The 16682-nt window shown below is 41.1% G+C and overlaps 1 protein-coding gene across 1 annotated transcript in view; it reads left to right on the top strand.

Moving 5' to 3' along the window:
- LOC114601374 (uncharacterized) overlaps positions 1-9448 on the top strand; it is an 85022-nt gene extending 75574 nt beyond the window's left edge. Inside the window, exons 10-11 of the mRNA XM_077932627.1 lie at positions 3827-3963; positions 5805-9448. Of these exons, the coding sequence (XP_077788753.1) occupies positions 3827-3963; positions 5805-5808 (141 nt within the window). The 3' untranslated portion in view covers positions 5809-9448. The remainder of the gene's footprint in view (positions 1-3826; positions 3964-5804) is intronic.
- The last annotated feature ends 7234 nt before the right edge of the window (positions 9449-16682 follow it).

The raw sequence follows: 16682 nt of genomic DNA on the forward strand, positions 1-16682 counted from the left end.
TGTTATTGCCATTTGGTGTCATTTCCTAACAAATATAAAATACGATCGGTAAACAAACTAGACTTTAGATTTAAGCTGACAGCTGTTCCTTCAGAAGCAATATTCAGATATTTAATCTAAGGAACACCGAATGTGTTGTGGCTGTTTGAGGAAACTGTACTTTTATAAAAATGAAGGGCTGCACAATTTGGCGCATTGTTCTTGGAACTGGTAAGGACATATCAAACAGCTCTCAAATCGCTTACACATTTGTGGCTGGTGAGTGCTTCCTGGGGAAATAAACAGATTACCTAATGCTTTATTTTGAAAGCAATTCACTGTATTTAGATTTGAACTCTTACTCCGAGTACCACGAATGAGATAACCCATGAACAAGGCCATTGATTATACTGAAATGTTGTGCGTAGTGAAAGCAAGCCCAAATGTGTTGGTGGTTACGTTTGCTCACATGCAGTGGAGCCCCAAGTTAAATGCTTTCTGCACCAGAAGACTGCACATTCATGGGAGGGAGAGAGGGAGGACTTCTGCTGCAATCCAAATCAGAGAACATCAGGGATGATTCGATAGCCTAATGCAGGAGCTAATTGGCCCTTACTTGGATCAATTCATTGACATATGAATGGCTGAAACCTTCAAAGAGAGGGTACCCTGAACAATTTCAAGGCATAAATGCAAATGATATGTAAGTTTGTAAGACATAAATGAAGAGCTGTGGACCCAGTAAAGAAAAGGGGAGGCATCACCTTCTGATGAAAGTGAGATGACATTGAAGATGGCCACAAGTATGTGCTAGTTGCAATATTCAGGGATGTATTTTGGGGCTTGTAGCATTTCTGATCAAGGTGGATGACCCGTGCTCCAAAAAGCATGGTTAAAATTAAATTAAAGGGTTCAAGAAAGCTTAGATACATGGTGTCACTTTCAGTAGACACTAGTCTAAAGTATTTTTTTTTAATGCCTGAATCACCAAGCTGCCACAAACTGCTTCAGGGGTCCCTGCTTCAACTCACGCAGCCATATACAGAGGGAGTGTGTGTTCACTTTACCTCAGGCAAGCCAAAATCCTTCTGATGCACTCTACTTCTGCTCACCATTCAGGATTCACTCCAACCAAATGTACACCCCTAATTTAAATCAGCTCCAAATCTCTGGGACTAGGGATCTATGAAGGGACTAGGCCTCTCTAATAGACTATTATTCACATCACAATCACCCACTGACATTGTTGTGGTTAAACCAGGGCTGACTTATAATGATGAATTATGAAGTCTCTCATTCACAGTGATGCAGAGAGCATCACTCTTCCCTGGTACTGTGGGAAATGGTTTGATATGTGGAAACAAGTGGACTGCATGACAATTTTGAAGATAGGGGGGATACTCATCTAATAACAATCCAAATCACTGAAGCCTCTTTTGGCTTAAACTATACTGCGCTTCAGGGGCACTACCTAGTGAAGACTGGGGGGGCAAGGACTCCCACCCCCCAAAAAATCAAGGAGGTGGATGAGCCCCCTCAAAATTCTGTGGCAGCCATGCATACACAATACATGGTGTACTCAATTCACATGCATATGCCGCAGGGCTTGCACATAACACATGCTGACTTCACATGGTCCCGGCACCCTTGATTGTGGGGGCAAGGCGACATGCTTGCTGTTGTTTCTAACTGTTTGGAACAGTTCCTAGCTGTCAAATAAGAAACCAAACCTTTTAAAAAGTTAGTCCTTGGTACCTTCTTATGAGGTGGCATAAGGGCTGCCGTTTAAAAATGTATGCCTTCTTGCTTCAGGCCTGGCTGTCATCAGACAACCTGGCCACAACCAGCAAACAAGTGTTCAACGTGACCCCAGAATTAATGGGGCAGAGTTGTGTGTCGTCCCCCCAAGAGAGGTTGTTGGAGGAAAACAAAACAGGCTGCCCACTTGGTTTTGGTAACACAATGCGTTGTGAGATCTGTTCATTTGGAACAACTTGAAATGTAGCTGCTTCTTGTACACTTTGTGCATTTTCCAACATGTGTGCATGCAAATTAACATACGCAAAAGTAATTGTACATTTATTTCTCTACTTAAAACTCCTGCTCTAATGTTTATATTTGGGAAATACAAAATGGATGCACTTCTGAAGCGATTTCATTCCATTTGATTAATGGCTCCTGAGTGAGGAGGAGCCTCGACTTGATGCTATGTCTGTTCCAGAAAGCAAACATAAATTGTGATAGTAAAAATCAATGTGCCAGGATATTTAATTCCACATGGGCCTTTTACGGATGAGGAGAAAACTTTGCTTAGACTTTGTGGTTCATTCCAAGTTTGCTTCAGCATATATCCACAATCCACATTCTTAATGTTTAAATGCTTCAAATATTTATTTAGCATATCTTATTGCTGATTCAAGTTTGTTTTTGTTTTTTTTAGAAAAAGCAAAAAAAAAGTCAAAGATAATTACCAAGGCAATATTAGCTCAGTTTACCTAAACAAAAATATAACCTTTTCAAAAAGTACCTTGCAGCTACATAGATTGACAAAAACACATCAATTATAATTTTTACTCACTTTTATAATTACACTGTGAAGTGAACTTTTGGGCGAAGTTGATTAATTAAAAGGTTACTGCCATTGAGTCACTTTCAGAATCAATGACTTGGCCTTTAATTAATTCAATATTGAGACTATGTCCAATATTTATGTATATGTTTATGTTTATATTTGTATACATGCTACAGTTTATTATATGCAAATTTGTTAACAGCTTATAAAATGTGACGTGATTACTATTATTATAGTTCTTAACATTTAATATTTGAGTTATATATAATTATTAAGTTAATTAAATATAATTAGTAAGTAATATATAATTATGAATTTTGAAGATCAGTCTCTGCATGAATAATTTTTTGACCCCCATTGATTTCAATGCAGCATTAAGTATAAGCTTATTCTCATTTAAATTTTTAAAAAGAGATGTGGTAGAGTTTGTGAATTTGCTGAATCTATTAAGAGATCTAGCCCATGTAACCAACTCCAGCAACTTCATTTCTTCCATCAGAATGGTGCATTCACCTTAATTGCTCATTGTCTTATATGTCCAGTCTCTACACCTGATTGACCATCCATGAAAGATCACTCCCGTTTGCTTATCTTTATATAGGTAATGAGGACACCAATTGTGTTTGTCTTGACATACCACATCAGTCACTCTCCAGCAAAGCCTGTAGCCCTAAATGATCCTTGATGTAGATTCTAGGTGATCCTAGATGCAGCACGACAATGGGTCACGACAATATTATTCTATATTTGAATCACTCATCTGCAATATTTTTCCTACATCCAGTGTATTCCCAAAGCCAGTAGCTTCCCCACTTTATTTCATATACTTTTCTTACTCACTTCCCAACAGTATCCTACAGAAAGAAAATAGCTGAGCATGAGAAATGCAGTTATATTCTATTTATTTCTTAGAGCTGAAGCAAAACCTAGGTGGATTTACCTTTCATGTGGAATTAAGTCTTCATTTGCCACTGTACATGTTATTAATGACTCTCTCTGTACGCACACTCCCTCTATAGTGTTTTGGCAGGGCTGTTAAAAAAATTGCTACAAAACACAGGAGCGGAATTCAACCATGAAACCCAAATTGTACATTAGAAGGGAATCTGGGTTATTGCCATGACAGTACCAAATTTCACACACAAAAGAGCTGCTAATCTGTAATTTAAACAAATAAATAAACTGTGCCCAGAGTCTGCTTACTTTTGTTTCTTTTAACTTGATATCGCACTGGACTGTGCCACAACCAATGAGCCTGCACACTGTATTTTTCAGGCATTTGGTGACATTAGTGGAATAAATTTCATACGCAATGAAGGGGGTGCCTTCGTTCAGGAGCACATAAGTGAAACAGATAATGCACTGGGGATTTCTTCTGAGAACAAGCTAAGGGAAAGAAGAAAAGAATACAGGTATTACTTTCAGTGACTGCCGCTCTCTTGTAAACATGGAACAGAGTGTGTCAAATGTGATAGCGCTGAGCAAAAACCCTCTGTAAGAAAAGTCCTCCTCCTGTTTTCACAAACTATCTGGCTTATGAACAAAAGCATCTACAGCTCTGTCATTCATGGTGGCCACAGTGGAAGGGGAGGAGGGCCGGATGGTGGGTCCAATCCAGACCTGATGACTTTGAGGTTGGCTTAGCACCCAGTGGTGGCTTTAAGTCCATGGCCAGGGAACATATGTGAAATTTGTAAACACCATGACCAAGGCTGGATTATGTGGAATACGCTGTATTCTGCAGAACACAGGAAGTTGCCTTATATAGAGTCAGACCAGTGGTCTAACTATCTATCTAGCAGGGCTCTCCAGGTTCCAGATAGGGGTCTTTCATGGAGATGCGAGGGATCAAACTTGGGGCTGCAAAGCAAGTATTCTACCACTGGCTATGACCCTCCTAGAGTAAGACTCCAGCTAAACTGACCTCCTGCACTAGCTGTGATATATGAGAGCACCTCCATTCCAAAACATGTCAATTCAGCTACCTGTGATTTATAGCATACTCCGAAGATGGAGCCTACAATCTCTACAGTTTTTAAGGATCTACAACAGATGTGTGAGGGTCTGAGATAAATGAGAAAAATGGAATTGTAATACAGAGTTAGAACTTTATTCAGAGTACCACACAGGGACCTTGGAGCTCCTCTAGTACAACACCCTAATCAATGTAGAATCTTACAGCATCCAAGGCATATAGATGTCCAGTTTAGGGATAAGGAAGCAATTCAGTTCAGCTCATATTTTATAGTGAATTTACCTAATCTGCACTTTCCCAAACAGCTATCATCTGAAATTTGCACTTCTCAATATTTTGTGTGCACCTCTCTAGTCAAAATACGTGTACGAGATGCATATTTTCCAAGCGTTTTCCCCAACCTAATGTATTTTTTTCCTACGTTATTTTCACTAATGTATGCATTTTAACGTGCACAAATGTGTTACATATGGGGAAAATGCTTACAAAATGTGCCTATTAGGCAAATTGCACACAAAAACGTGTCTGTTAGGAAATGTGCGCTAAAATACTTACGGTCTTTCATAAGGACTTTTAAAAAACCAATGTGGAAATGTTGCAAGTGAAATTTAACTGGAAAAATCAGAAACAGAGGAACTAAAATGGCCCAACTGGCCTGAACATAGTATAAGGTAAAGGTAAAGGTAAAGGTACCCCTGCCCGTACGGGCCAGACTTGACAGACTCTAGGGTTGTGCACTCATCTCACTCTAGAGGCCGGGGGCCAGCGCTGTCTGCAGACACTTCCAGGTCACATGGCCAACGTGATGAAGCTGCTCTGGCGAACCGGCACCAGAGCAGCACACGGAAATGCCGTTTACCCTCCCGCTATAAAGCGATACCTATTTATCTACTTGCACTTAAGGGTGCTTTTGAACTGCTAGGTGGGCAGGAGCTGGGACCGAATGACAGGAGCGCACCCCGCCGCGGGGATTCGAACCGCCGACCATGCGATCGGCAAGTCCTAGGCGCTGAGGTTTAACCCACAGCGCCACCCGCGTCCCTCTGAACATAGTATAGCCTCTCCTTAAATACTTCCAGCAGAGCAGAGCTCACACTTGGCAGTCCAGCAGGGAATTATGTGAAGGGTGTCTGTACACTCCACACACAGAGAGCCAAAACAGCTGGAAATTATAGGGTAAATTTTACTAGTGAAAATATTAAAAGAAATGTAAATTGGTGGACAATGGTGGTTGGCAACTGTTATGGTCTAAACAACTCATTTCCTTTTCATTTTTAGGTGAACCTGTTGTCTTCAGTAGCTAATTAATCAAGAAGAGCGCTGCAAATGCATCTTGATTCATATGACAATCTTCATCACAATCTACTAATACTTTTGTTTTTACTGTGTACATTTATTATTGTATTGTATGATGCAGAAGGTAGTGCCCTCCAAACTTGTGACTGACTGCAGTCCAGATTTGGAGTGCTTTCTTATTGTGTTCTTATTGCAAGGGCTTTCCCCCTCTTTTAGAATTCATTATATTGACCCTTGGAACCACAGAATGCACTTCAAATTTATTTCAGGGTTTTCCACAATGTACATGGGGAGCTGATAAGCCTCAAAACACATGACAGCATGGTTTGGTTCTGAAAAGAAAGCATGTCGGGTGTTGGAGGCACAAGTCCAGGATGATGGGTAAGGAGCTTGGAGACAGATATTGAGTAGATTAGCAGGAGTCTTAAGTGGGACTTGGAAAGTCATGGTCTTGGTGAGTCATGGTTTGGCTTTCTAGGATGTGCGAAGCAGGTTGGACAGAGACTGGAAAACACTCAACAAAGCTGAAAAGCAGAGGGCTTGGAAAGTGTATGGAGAACATCATGGACAAGGCTGTTGCCCAAGTAATGACCCAGACCAGATCAAGTCAGGGAGGAATCAAGTGGCTGCCTAGATGAGTGCAGCTATACCAGAGCATGGTAGGATAATCCAATTGTTCCAGCTTTTTCCAGGGGGCTTGTCCCATGCGACTGGCACAAACACAAATCAGAAAGCTCCTTCTTCTAGTCCCTGTTGCTCCTGGAAAAAAGGAGCTCAATTCAGTGGGAAGAAAGGGCATACGGATCATTGGAAGAATCTTTTAAATGGGAGCAGGGACCTCCCCCAAATCCTTGGAATGACTGTTTCATACAGTCATTACCCTATTAATTCCCATGAATGAGTAAAAATTACAAACCACGCTTTGTAGTTTTGCAGTATTTTTTGGAGGGGGGCGTATCTAATTCAACTGATATAGATTTGAATATAGATTTAGTTCTGTGATATTGTTTCATAAATCCTGCATGAATCCCATGGAGATGAGGTGGGGGGGGGGGAGCCACTGATAAGATACGAACGAAATAGAATTTGGCTCGTAACTTGTACAGATTGTATTCTCCTCTGTAGTTATTAGCAACCTCATCCATATCACTTAGTTATAGTCACATAGTAATTGCCTGCCTATGGTGGCATTCCTTTTTACAATTTCCTCCTGTATAACTGAATATATGTAGTCATTACTGAAAAGTGTAAATAAAGAACCCTTTTAGTGCCATAGTTTCCCTAGGTACCCACTGTGCTCTTATTGTCTACAACATACTCCCGCATCTGTAGTTCTGGTCTATTATAGGATAAAGTCATAAGTATGAATTAAAAATTAAAATGCTTGTTGTAGACTGGAGAGCAAGGTCTATTAAAACATTCCAGGAGAAAAGCTCCCACTGCACCTAGATGGATGGCAGTGAGCACCAGTTAAAGCAAGTGGATGAAAAATTAGAGATTTTCATCATTCGGTTAAATATAGTGCTAAGTGGTATGTGCTAGCATTAAAAGCAAATTACTTACCACTTCACCAATCACAGCATGGGAGCTTTCTATTGGAAGCAGTATTTTTCAGGAATGCTAAGGCATTGGTTTTATTAAATAAATCAGCTGGTTACACTGATGGAGCGAGCTGAAGGAGTAGCAGGATGGAAAAGATGTATGTGGATTATAATCTAAGAGGGAGAGAAGAAAGGAGAAGGAAATACCTAATTAATTGGTGCTCAGCCAATTATGTGCCATTATACCTATTTCACTCTCAGCAGCGCAACCCCTAGACACCAACAATGGTGTGTAATGTCTACCTTTTTGTGTTTTCATCAAGAGTTTTGATATTGCGCTTGATCTGCAAGTCCCAAACCACACATTTTTGTTTAGCATTCTGTTTAGATGTGATCCGCACATCTGTGAGCACAATTGTGATTTATGAGCAGGCAGCTGAGGAAGAAGGTCATCATCAAATATGAGGTCATCATCAAATATGAGGTCAGCATGATCAGCATTGACAGCAAATATCAACTTTGGAGCTAGGGAGAGGGCAAAATAGAGTCTGGTTTGAGTCCCCCCCTGCTCTAAGCCCACCCAAAATTGACTGGGCACAGACAAAACTGACATAGCCATCCGTCTACTAGTAGGAGATGTACTCACAAACCTGATCCGGTAAAGACTCTCCAAGCCTTGTACCGGAATGATGGGGTTCATCTTTCAGACCAAGGGAATGACATTTGGTTAACTAGCATCAGCAGCAGCATCAGGGATTGGTTACAGCTGTGAGGGTATTGGCGGCGAGCCCCTTTTGGGCTCGGGTGGCCGTTAGGCATTGGAATAATGTGTTGTGGTGTCGAAGGGCTAGGTGTGGCCATCGTCTATGCCTTCAATTTTTGGGTATTCCGTTAAAGGAATCTGGCGGTCGTGTATTCTGTCCGATGCCTGCTTGGCGGGAGGCCATGGCACGACCCTCGGTGACATCAGGGGAGAGCCTATAGTTGGATTAGCATCAACAGACTCCACCTACTGGTGAATAAACCCACCTTGTTTCTGACTCACCCCTCTCTGAGGGGGTGGAGTCAGCTGACGTAATCCAATGCCTAAGCCAATACCTTTTCACTTGCTGTAATCAATAGAGTTGTGGCCTTTTCTTGCCCATTAACCTTATATCACGTGTCCTTGTGTTTCATTCCACTGCACGGGGTACGGGTCCTCGAACCACAAGGCAGGGATACCATTTCAACAAAGGAGAGCTAGATTTTAAGCAGGGTTGAAAAGTTGACTCATACAAAAGTAAGCTATATTCACTAGGACTGTGCCTCAGATTGTCTGAATCCTGAACCTCATTGGACCAGTTTGGTGGGATCTCAGCTTGGGCCAAGTTGCCTTGGGTTGACAACTTGGACTGTCAGGGAGTAAGGTGTCAGGTGGGAATACTTCAGTTCTTGTTTTGCCAGTGCACAGGGCACACACTGGAGAAACAGATCCTAGCAGGATTGAATCCTCTGCTTACCAGCTGATTAGGGTTTTTTAAAGCCTAATTAAATAATAATCCCACCCCCAAATTGATTCAGGGCCAGATCCAGGCTGTCAGGTGTTCCTCAGTGTGGGGTGGGGTGCAGGGCTGTGCACATTTCTAATATTAAGTACCATTTTGCATGGTGGAATTTTAACCACCCCAGACTGCCATACATCTTAAGCCAGGTTTGTGTGGGTCCATTCTCCATTGCTACCAGGCTTTATCCCTACCAGGCTCCATCCCTACCTGGGTGCTCCAACCCTCTTAGGAGCAATGCTCAACACACACACACACACACCACCACCACCACCACCACCACCACCACCACCACCACATATCTGTCTGTGTCTGTCTAAAGCTTCTCAGAAGCATGTTCTCTCTCAGTGTGTGAGACCAAGAATCCAATATGGGGCTGTGTGGATAGGAGCTGGTTTTTTCTTAATGCAACAGAGGTAGGAAGTGTCATAAGCTTCTCTCATATCAGTTAATAGTTGACATCCAGTCTGCAATTGTTTTGGGGTTGCCTGAATTTAAGATTTTTCAGAGAGAGAGAGAGAGAGAGAGAGAGAGAGAGAGAGAGAGAGAGAGAGAGAGAGTTCTGCAATCCTTGGGGTTCCTACAAGTATGCTGATCTGTGGGTGGTAATATTTCAATCACCTATGAATCCATGCTCAGAGAATGTAGTTGCTTTTCATATATAAAAGTATATATGGGAAAGATTCCATGGGGTAGACGTTTTATACAATACTGCTTTTAACAACCATGTATGTAGGAAGGGAGAAAATTGTATTTGTTATTTTTATTACCATGTAGTGTAGCCATTCCCCCCCCCTCTCTCTTTTTCTTTCTTTCTTGAAGACTCATGTCTAGTTATGCCAATCCTGTGACTTACACTAATAGGAAATAATGACACAAGGCTGACTTAACGAGACATAATAGGCTACCTTAAAAGATCGTTCAATAGGAATGTGCACAAACCTGGCTACTTGTTAAGGAATCATTTGATGTCCCTTTCTTGCATTGTCTTAACTACTGTCGTACTCGTGCACATAGCTGCTTCTTACATGGAGAGGATGATAGAGCTATTCTAGGCATTTCTCACACAACCTAAGAAGATCAGAAACAGATATCTGACCATTTGTAGGATGTTAACACTTGCAACCAGAGAACTTTTTGTTCTGAGGGAACAGATACCAAGTACTTTAAAAAAAACACCACACAACTCAATCAATACTATTATTATTATAGTTAAATTATTACCCTCCCCCTTACCAGCAGGTCCTAGACTGGGTTACAACAACTTAAAATTAGAAACGAGTTAAGACATTGACGCTTCTCAGAGCGGCTTACAACAATGAAAATACAATTTGGTGAAAAAACACTATAAAACCTGGTAGTGTTATGCCTCCTTTTATGCAAGGATTCCCCAGCTGTGAATGGTCCGGGACAGAAATGGGGAACCCCAGACCCTGTAGGCCACTCCATACATCTTTCTGGACCAGTGGTGGCTGGTGGCCACTGGGACAGAAGACAAGGAGACCAACAGTAGATGGAGGCAGAGCCATTAAGAGGCAGAGCCACCTTCTGACTGGTAGGAAGAAAGAAGGTGGGCAGGTGAGGGCTACCTGAGAGTGGGTTGAGGTTTGTGAGGCCTAATGGCCTCCACTGCTTTGGACTTTCCACAGGCCAGAGGCAGTTTTAGAGTGTTTGGGTTTGATATCCTGCTTTTCACTCCCCTTAAGGAGGCTCAAAGCGGCTAACAATCTCCTTTCCCTTCCTCCCCCACAACAAACACTCTGTGAGGTGAGTGAGGCTGAGAGACTTCAGAGAAGTGTGCCTAGCCCAAGGTCACTCAGCAGCTGCATGTGGAGGAGCGGAGACGCGAACCCTGTTCACCGGATTACAAGTCCACTGCTCTTAACCACGACACCATGCTGGTTTTAGGGTTGCATTACCAGTTTGTTTTGGCTTCACTGGTGCCATGCTGCAGGGGAAGCCACAACAATGCTGTAGAACAGAGTGCAAAAGGCAGGGGTGCCAAATTTTAGCCCAAAGTCCACCACTGCACAGGCCACCTACCGTCATGAGCCACACCTGCACACCACCCACCCCTCCACCCTACATGTCCTCACAGTAGGAATGCCCGAAGAGGACTAAGGTTGTCCGTTAACAGGTACCTTGCGAATCTTCACCTGCTGCTTTCTAAATGAGGATTTCATTGAGCTTTTATGAAGCCTGAGGAGGGAAATGGCTTTTGTGGAAATCTTCAAACTAGACCAGGAGCACCAGATGAGGGACTACGTTGTCTGGTACAATGTGATTGAATTTAAATTCATTCTCCTAGTACTGAAATGGGAGCTTGTGTGTCATTAGGTTGTTACAATGGTAATAGTTTGGATTTCCTTTTATCGTCTTTATGGGGATGACACAGATTTATTTCCCCTCATCTGCAAACTCAGTTGTGCAATTTCAAAACTGACATGGCGCTTATCAGAAGTTAATAATTGGCTAGCACAAACCATTTGTTTGATAACACGGAACTGTTCGTTTTGGGTTTTGAGAAGCTAATAGGCATAGCTCTTTCTCTGACATTTGATTTTAATGGTTGTATTGTTGCTCCTGTCTCTGCAGTTAAATGTCTTGGTTGTTTTGCTTGACTCCAGGTTTTTGCTAAAGAAACACAATTTTAACTCCTCGGCTGCTGGTACAGTGTATTACCTTTGTAATTCGTTCATGTGATGTTCTGTTAAATATTCCCAGCATAGAAAAACATTGGTTTGTGATTCCAGATCAATGGCATGGGAAACCATTCAAGCCACTAGGAAACCATTCAAGGGATCCTGTATGATTCATGACACAATGCTATGTAGCCAGTCATAAGTGACTGTGTGATGATGTCATTCAGCACAAGGAATGACAATTTAATATACTTTTTTAAAAACAGAAGTTGAAAAAGAAATATATTATTTTTCAGAACTGCCCAAACTGTTAAAAAAATAGTGGGATTTTCTTGGTTCAGTCCCAGTGATAACCAGTGCTATTTTTCTAGTGCTGGAACTCACCACGAACGCCCCCCCCCCTTGTTCTCTTATACAGTGGTACCGCAGGTTAAGAACTTAATTCATTCTGGAGGTCCGTTCTTAACCTGAAATTGTTCTTAACCTGAGGTACCACTTTAGCTAATGGGGCCTCCCGCTGCTACCACGCCGCTGCTGCGAGATTTCGGTTCTCATACTAAAGCAAAGTTCTTAACCTGAGGTACTATTTCTGGGTTTGCAGAGTCTGTAACCTGAAGCATCTGTAACCTGAAGCGTCTGTAACCTGAGGTACCACTGTAATGTCAGTGGCACAGTGGCACCCACCTGAGAGGTGCCAGAACTGAGTACTGGTGAATTCCGGCAGTGTTTTGGAAGAGATGGAAGCAGACCCAGCTTAGCTGAAGTTTTTATTTTCTGTATTAATGATGTATCAAAAGGTGAGACAAGAATCAGTAAAAGAATACATCTTCCATTCAATGATACAGAATTTATATACATACACAGGGCAGCTTCTCACATCTTACACTGCACTCTTATAAAGGTCTATTTGGTGGTAAATTTCATTCAGTTCAACAGATGAACAGGTTAAATATGAAAAGGACTGCAGCCTAAATTCCAGCTATTAAAGGGAGTTGGCTCTGCATTTATTTCAAATATTTTTCCACGGAAAGCTATTGTTAGTCATGTTCTTCCTTCATGCACTTTTGTTTCATTGTTCAAGTCGTCTTTGCGCAACAGCTTGCTCTTTTCTCTCTCTCGCCAAACAAGACTTTCCTTTGTAGAATGCTCACCTCGTCATAAATGGCCATAGAGCAATTATGCATAATATGCTGCTAGCTCCAAGATACTAAACCTGATTAAACAATAATAATTCAGTGCAATGTGCCATTTTCTAACTTCCAAGTTAATGTGCATAACCATTGTTCTGTTGTAATGTTTTAGACCACGACTGACAGCAATTTATACAGAAACAGGCAACTGAAATAGGGCAAACGGATAATAGTAAAGAGAGATTAGTTTAGGATGGACATTAAGGGATTGTCTTGTCCCTATATAAACAAAAAATTTAATAAAATTCTGTTGTCACTTCCTTTCTGAATATTTATTGGCTCAGCTTTGGAGTCTTCCAAGTGGAAAGATGTTCTAATAATCTTTCTCCTTCTTTGAAAGTAATTAAGACTGAATAAATAGTGTTCTATATTTACCACTATGCAGTTAAACATGCTTACGATCATGCCAAGTGAATTAGTTAAGGCTTTAGTGTTTTATGGCTACCATTTTGTTCACAATTGGAGTGTTCCACTCCCGCAATGTCTCCTGATGAGAAGGCCATCCTAATCTTGGGTTAATCCCCTATGCTGTTTTATTTTGAGACTGAGAGAAAATTCCAGTAACAAGCAATCAAACAGCAATTTGGATTAGAATTTCCTTTTCCACATTTTAGAGAAAAAAGGACACAGTACTTGCTTTTGCCACTCTCTATTTCCCTTAAATTGGATTTTATTATTATTTCTAACCCACCCTATTGCTTTCGCAAGGCAGTTTACAGATTTTTTATATATATATATATAAAACACTGAAACCAACAAAACACAATTGACATCATTTTCAGTAAAATGCAATTCCAAAGTGAAAATAACGGCAGCAAGATTAAAAGCCAGCACTGGGGATCCGAATAAAATATGAAATACAATTGAAAATTGAAAACTTCCAGCATATTTTTCCCCAGCGCAGATAAGGACAAAAAAAAAAAAAGGTACAAAAATTATTTTAAAATCTACCAATAAAGAGGCATGTTGATTGCTCCACCCACTTTTGTCTCTGTCCCCACCCACTGTGGATAGGTGGGTCTCAGAAGGTTCCCCCGCTTTGCAATAGAATATAAATTCAATCTGGGCATTCTGAATAGGATTTAAATTAGCACATGAGATGGGGAGAGTATGTGTGAGTCCTTTAGCTCTGCACCTCCATCCTTGTCAGGCTCCCCCATGTATCTGAAGAGTGAGTATCTGAAGTGGGGGGAAAACTTCAAGTACTCATGGAAGTCCCCACATATCTCGGAACATTGATTTTCCAGGGTTTCAAAAACGTGCAGGCATCTCCATTAGTCAAAGAGGTATTCCTTTCTGGCCAATAGGTCTGAAACATGCAGAGGTCAACAGTGATGAAGATGGGGTAAGCAGAACTAGAGTGTTTGTGCACACTCCTCACTCGTCACATGTAGCTTACACACACACACACATCCCCAACAGTGTCTATTTGAGAGGCAGCTACTCAGGATGGGGGAGAAATCTGATTTAGCTCACATTTAAAGGCAAATCTAAAAAGTTTCCAAAACAACGGGAGAGCTGAAACACAACTTCCCTTTGAAATTTACAGCGCAGTTCTCCAACCACAACCAGTGTTTACAAAAATGCGTCTATGAGGTAGAAGAGTGTGCAAAAACGAACGTATTTGTGAAAATACAGCCCGTTAAGAGAAATTGCTTGCAAAAATGTGCACATTAGTCAAAATGGCATACATAAATGTCTCTATTAGGAGGAGTTTGCACTAAAATGCTGAGGAATGTTCTCTTTTTTTTTGTTTTAATCTGAAAAGTGCTGAAGAAATGTAGAGAGCTGAATTTGAGATTGGAAAAAATGAGAAACTGAAAGAAATGAAACTGACAGATTCTTCCATCCCTACTTGCTGCAAACGATCTTGAGGAGTGTACTTATATTATCAGTGTGTTTTCGCACACCTGTTTATCACATTCACACTTTATCAGAAGTATAATGTGCCTTTAGAGTCTTTATACACATTTTATGGTCACCATGGAGACCCCTGAAAATTACTGTTCTCTTCCTGATCATTAATGCAGGTTTTGCCACATCATACTGGGTCTTCCCTCAATGGTGTGCCTAAATCAAGAGACAATTGACAAGAATTATTGGTGGAAATCCCAAGATAATAACCAGATATGATTTGCTTATTTGAAAAGACATGATGTCAGATATTATCAGTGCTGGAAAACCACTTATGGTAGTGCATGAGAGAGTCCTATTATGTCATGTCTTTGGAAATCCATATGGACCTTTTAAAATTCATTGGTTTATCAATGCCATGTATATTGTCTCTGTACCAGTTTGCTGATTTTGCTACATACACAGAAAGCTTATATTATAGAAAAATGATTAACTCCGTGAGTAATCGCCAGCTACAGGTAAATAATGCAGATGGATAGCTTCATTAAGAAATCAACATGGGGTCATTAGAAGGTTCTGGTCTCTGCCCCCGATCTTATAGAAAATATAGTTCTCTAAGCCACCATTGTGAAGGGGCGATAAAATATCACAAGTAGACTCACATTAAGCTGGATAATATGCAGGCTGCTTGATTTGTATTGAATATGTGTCTGGTGGCTGAAACCCACTGTAATGAACTTGCCCACAAATCACAGCTTAATGGGAATCTACTTATACATATTGCTTAATTAAAAGTTGTGAGCTTATTAACATGTGTCTTTGGCACTGAGCTTTGGGGATGTAATCTCTGTGCAAATAAGACTAGGTTGTAAAAGTTTTATAGATTGACAATGATATTAAATTCCACACCCCAATAAGCCGTTATTTTCCCAAAGAACGGTTCAAAATCTGTAAATGTACACAGTTCCAGTGTGTTGGTTGACTAGTTTCTGTAGTACGTAGGACCCAGGGTCATGTATGACTCAGATATCAATGTTACCCAGTTTTGCTGCACCTTTGCTTGGTACTCAGGCTGCGATCCTATCCCTGCTTCCCTGAGAGTAAGGTCCATTGAACACAGTAGGACCTACTTCTGAGTAAGGATTTATAGGATTGCTCTGCTCTTGTCTATTACTTTACACTGCATTTGGTAATTCTGCTGGAACTCTCATCGTAGTATCCACTAGTAGCAACAGCAGTGAGCATAAAACCTTATTTTCCCAAGTTTATAACAAAACTTAAAATGGAGGGGGGGTGAATATATGTGTTTTCAAGTCTCACACTGCTTTTACTGGTTATGAAGACATAACTTCAGTTTTCCTTTGCGTGGGAGGGGAGTATAAACAGAAACAGTTGGCTCCAGAGGACACTGAATGATGATTTAGTCTTCATTGAAACCCATGGGACAAGTTAGTCCCGCTCCTACAAGAGGTAGTCAAGTCATGATCAAGGTGTCTGCCCTTCCAGGTAAGTAGTTATGTCCACTGACTTGAATGGGTTAAAAGGGGTTTAGGTGAATTGATGGGCAGCCAGGCTATCAATGGCTACTGCTAGCCACAATGGCTATGTATTGCCTCCAGCATCGGAGGCAAGATGCCTCTGAATATCAGTTGCTTGGAACCACAAGTAGTTGTTGCACTTAGGTCTTGCTTGCAGGCTTCTCGTAGGTATCTGATTGGTCACTGTGAGAACAGGATGGTGGACAAGATAAATCTTTCACCTGATCCACCAGGGCTCTTCTTATGATCTTATGACTTAAATAAGTTTTGTCTTACTTAAAGACTAAAGGGTGACTAACTTCCTCTGGATCCACTCCTTCCTATCAGGACAATGTGGAATGACTCATATTTGGGCAACAGATTGGTTTCAGCAGATGTTACAATTTTACAGATGTGGTTCAAACACTTTGTACTCTTGAGATGGATGTTTCCAGTGGCTGTGTCAATTAAGGAACTCCATCTCTTTGAAACTCTCCAGAGTCCAAGCCGAAGCATCTTTTGAAAGCACAGTATGGCCTTTCTGTTTCTATTGGCATTGCAAGATCTGGGTGAGA

Source organism: Podarcis muralis, chromosome 8 (assembly GCF_964188315.1).
Source record: "Podarcis muralis chromosome 8, rPodMur119.hap1.1, whole genome shotgun sequence".
In the NCBI taxonomy this organism is placed as follows: domain Eukaryota; kingdom Metazoa; phylum Chordata; class Lepidosauria; order Squamata; family Lacertidae; genus Podarcis; species Podarcis muralis.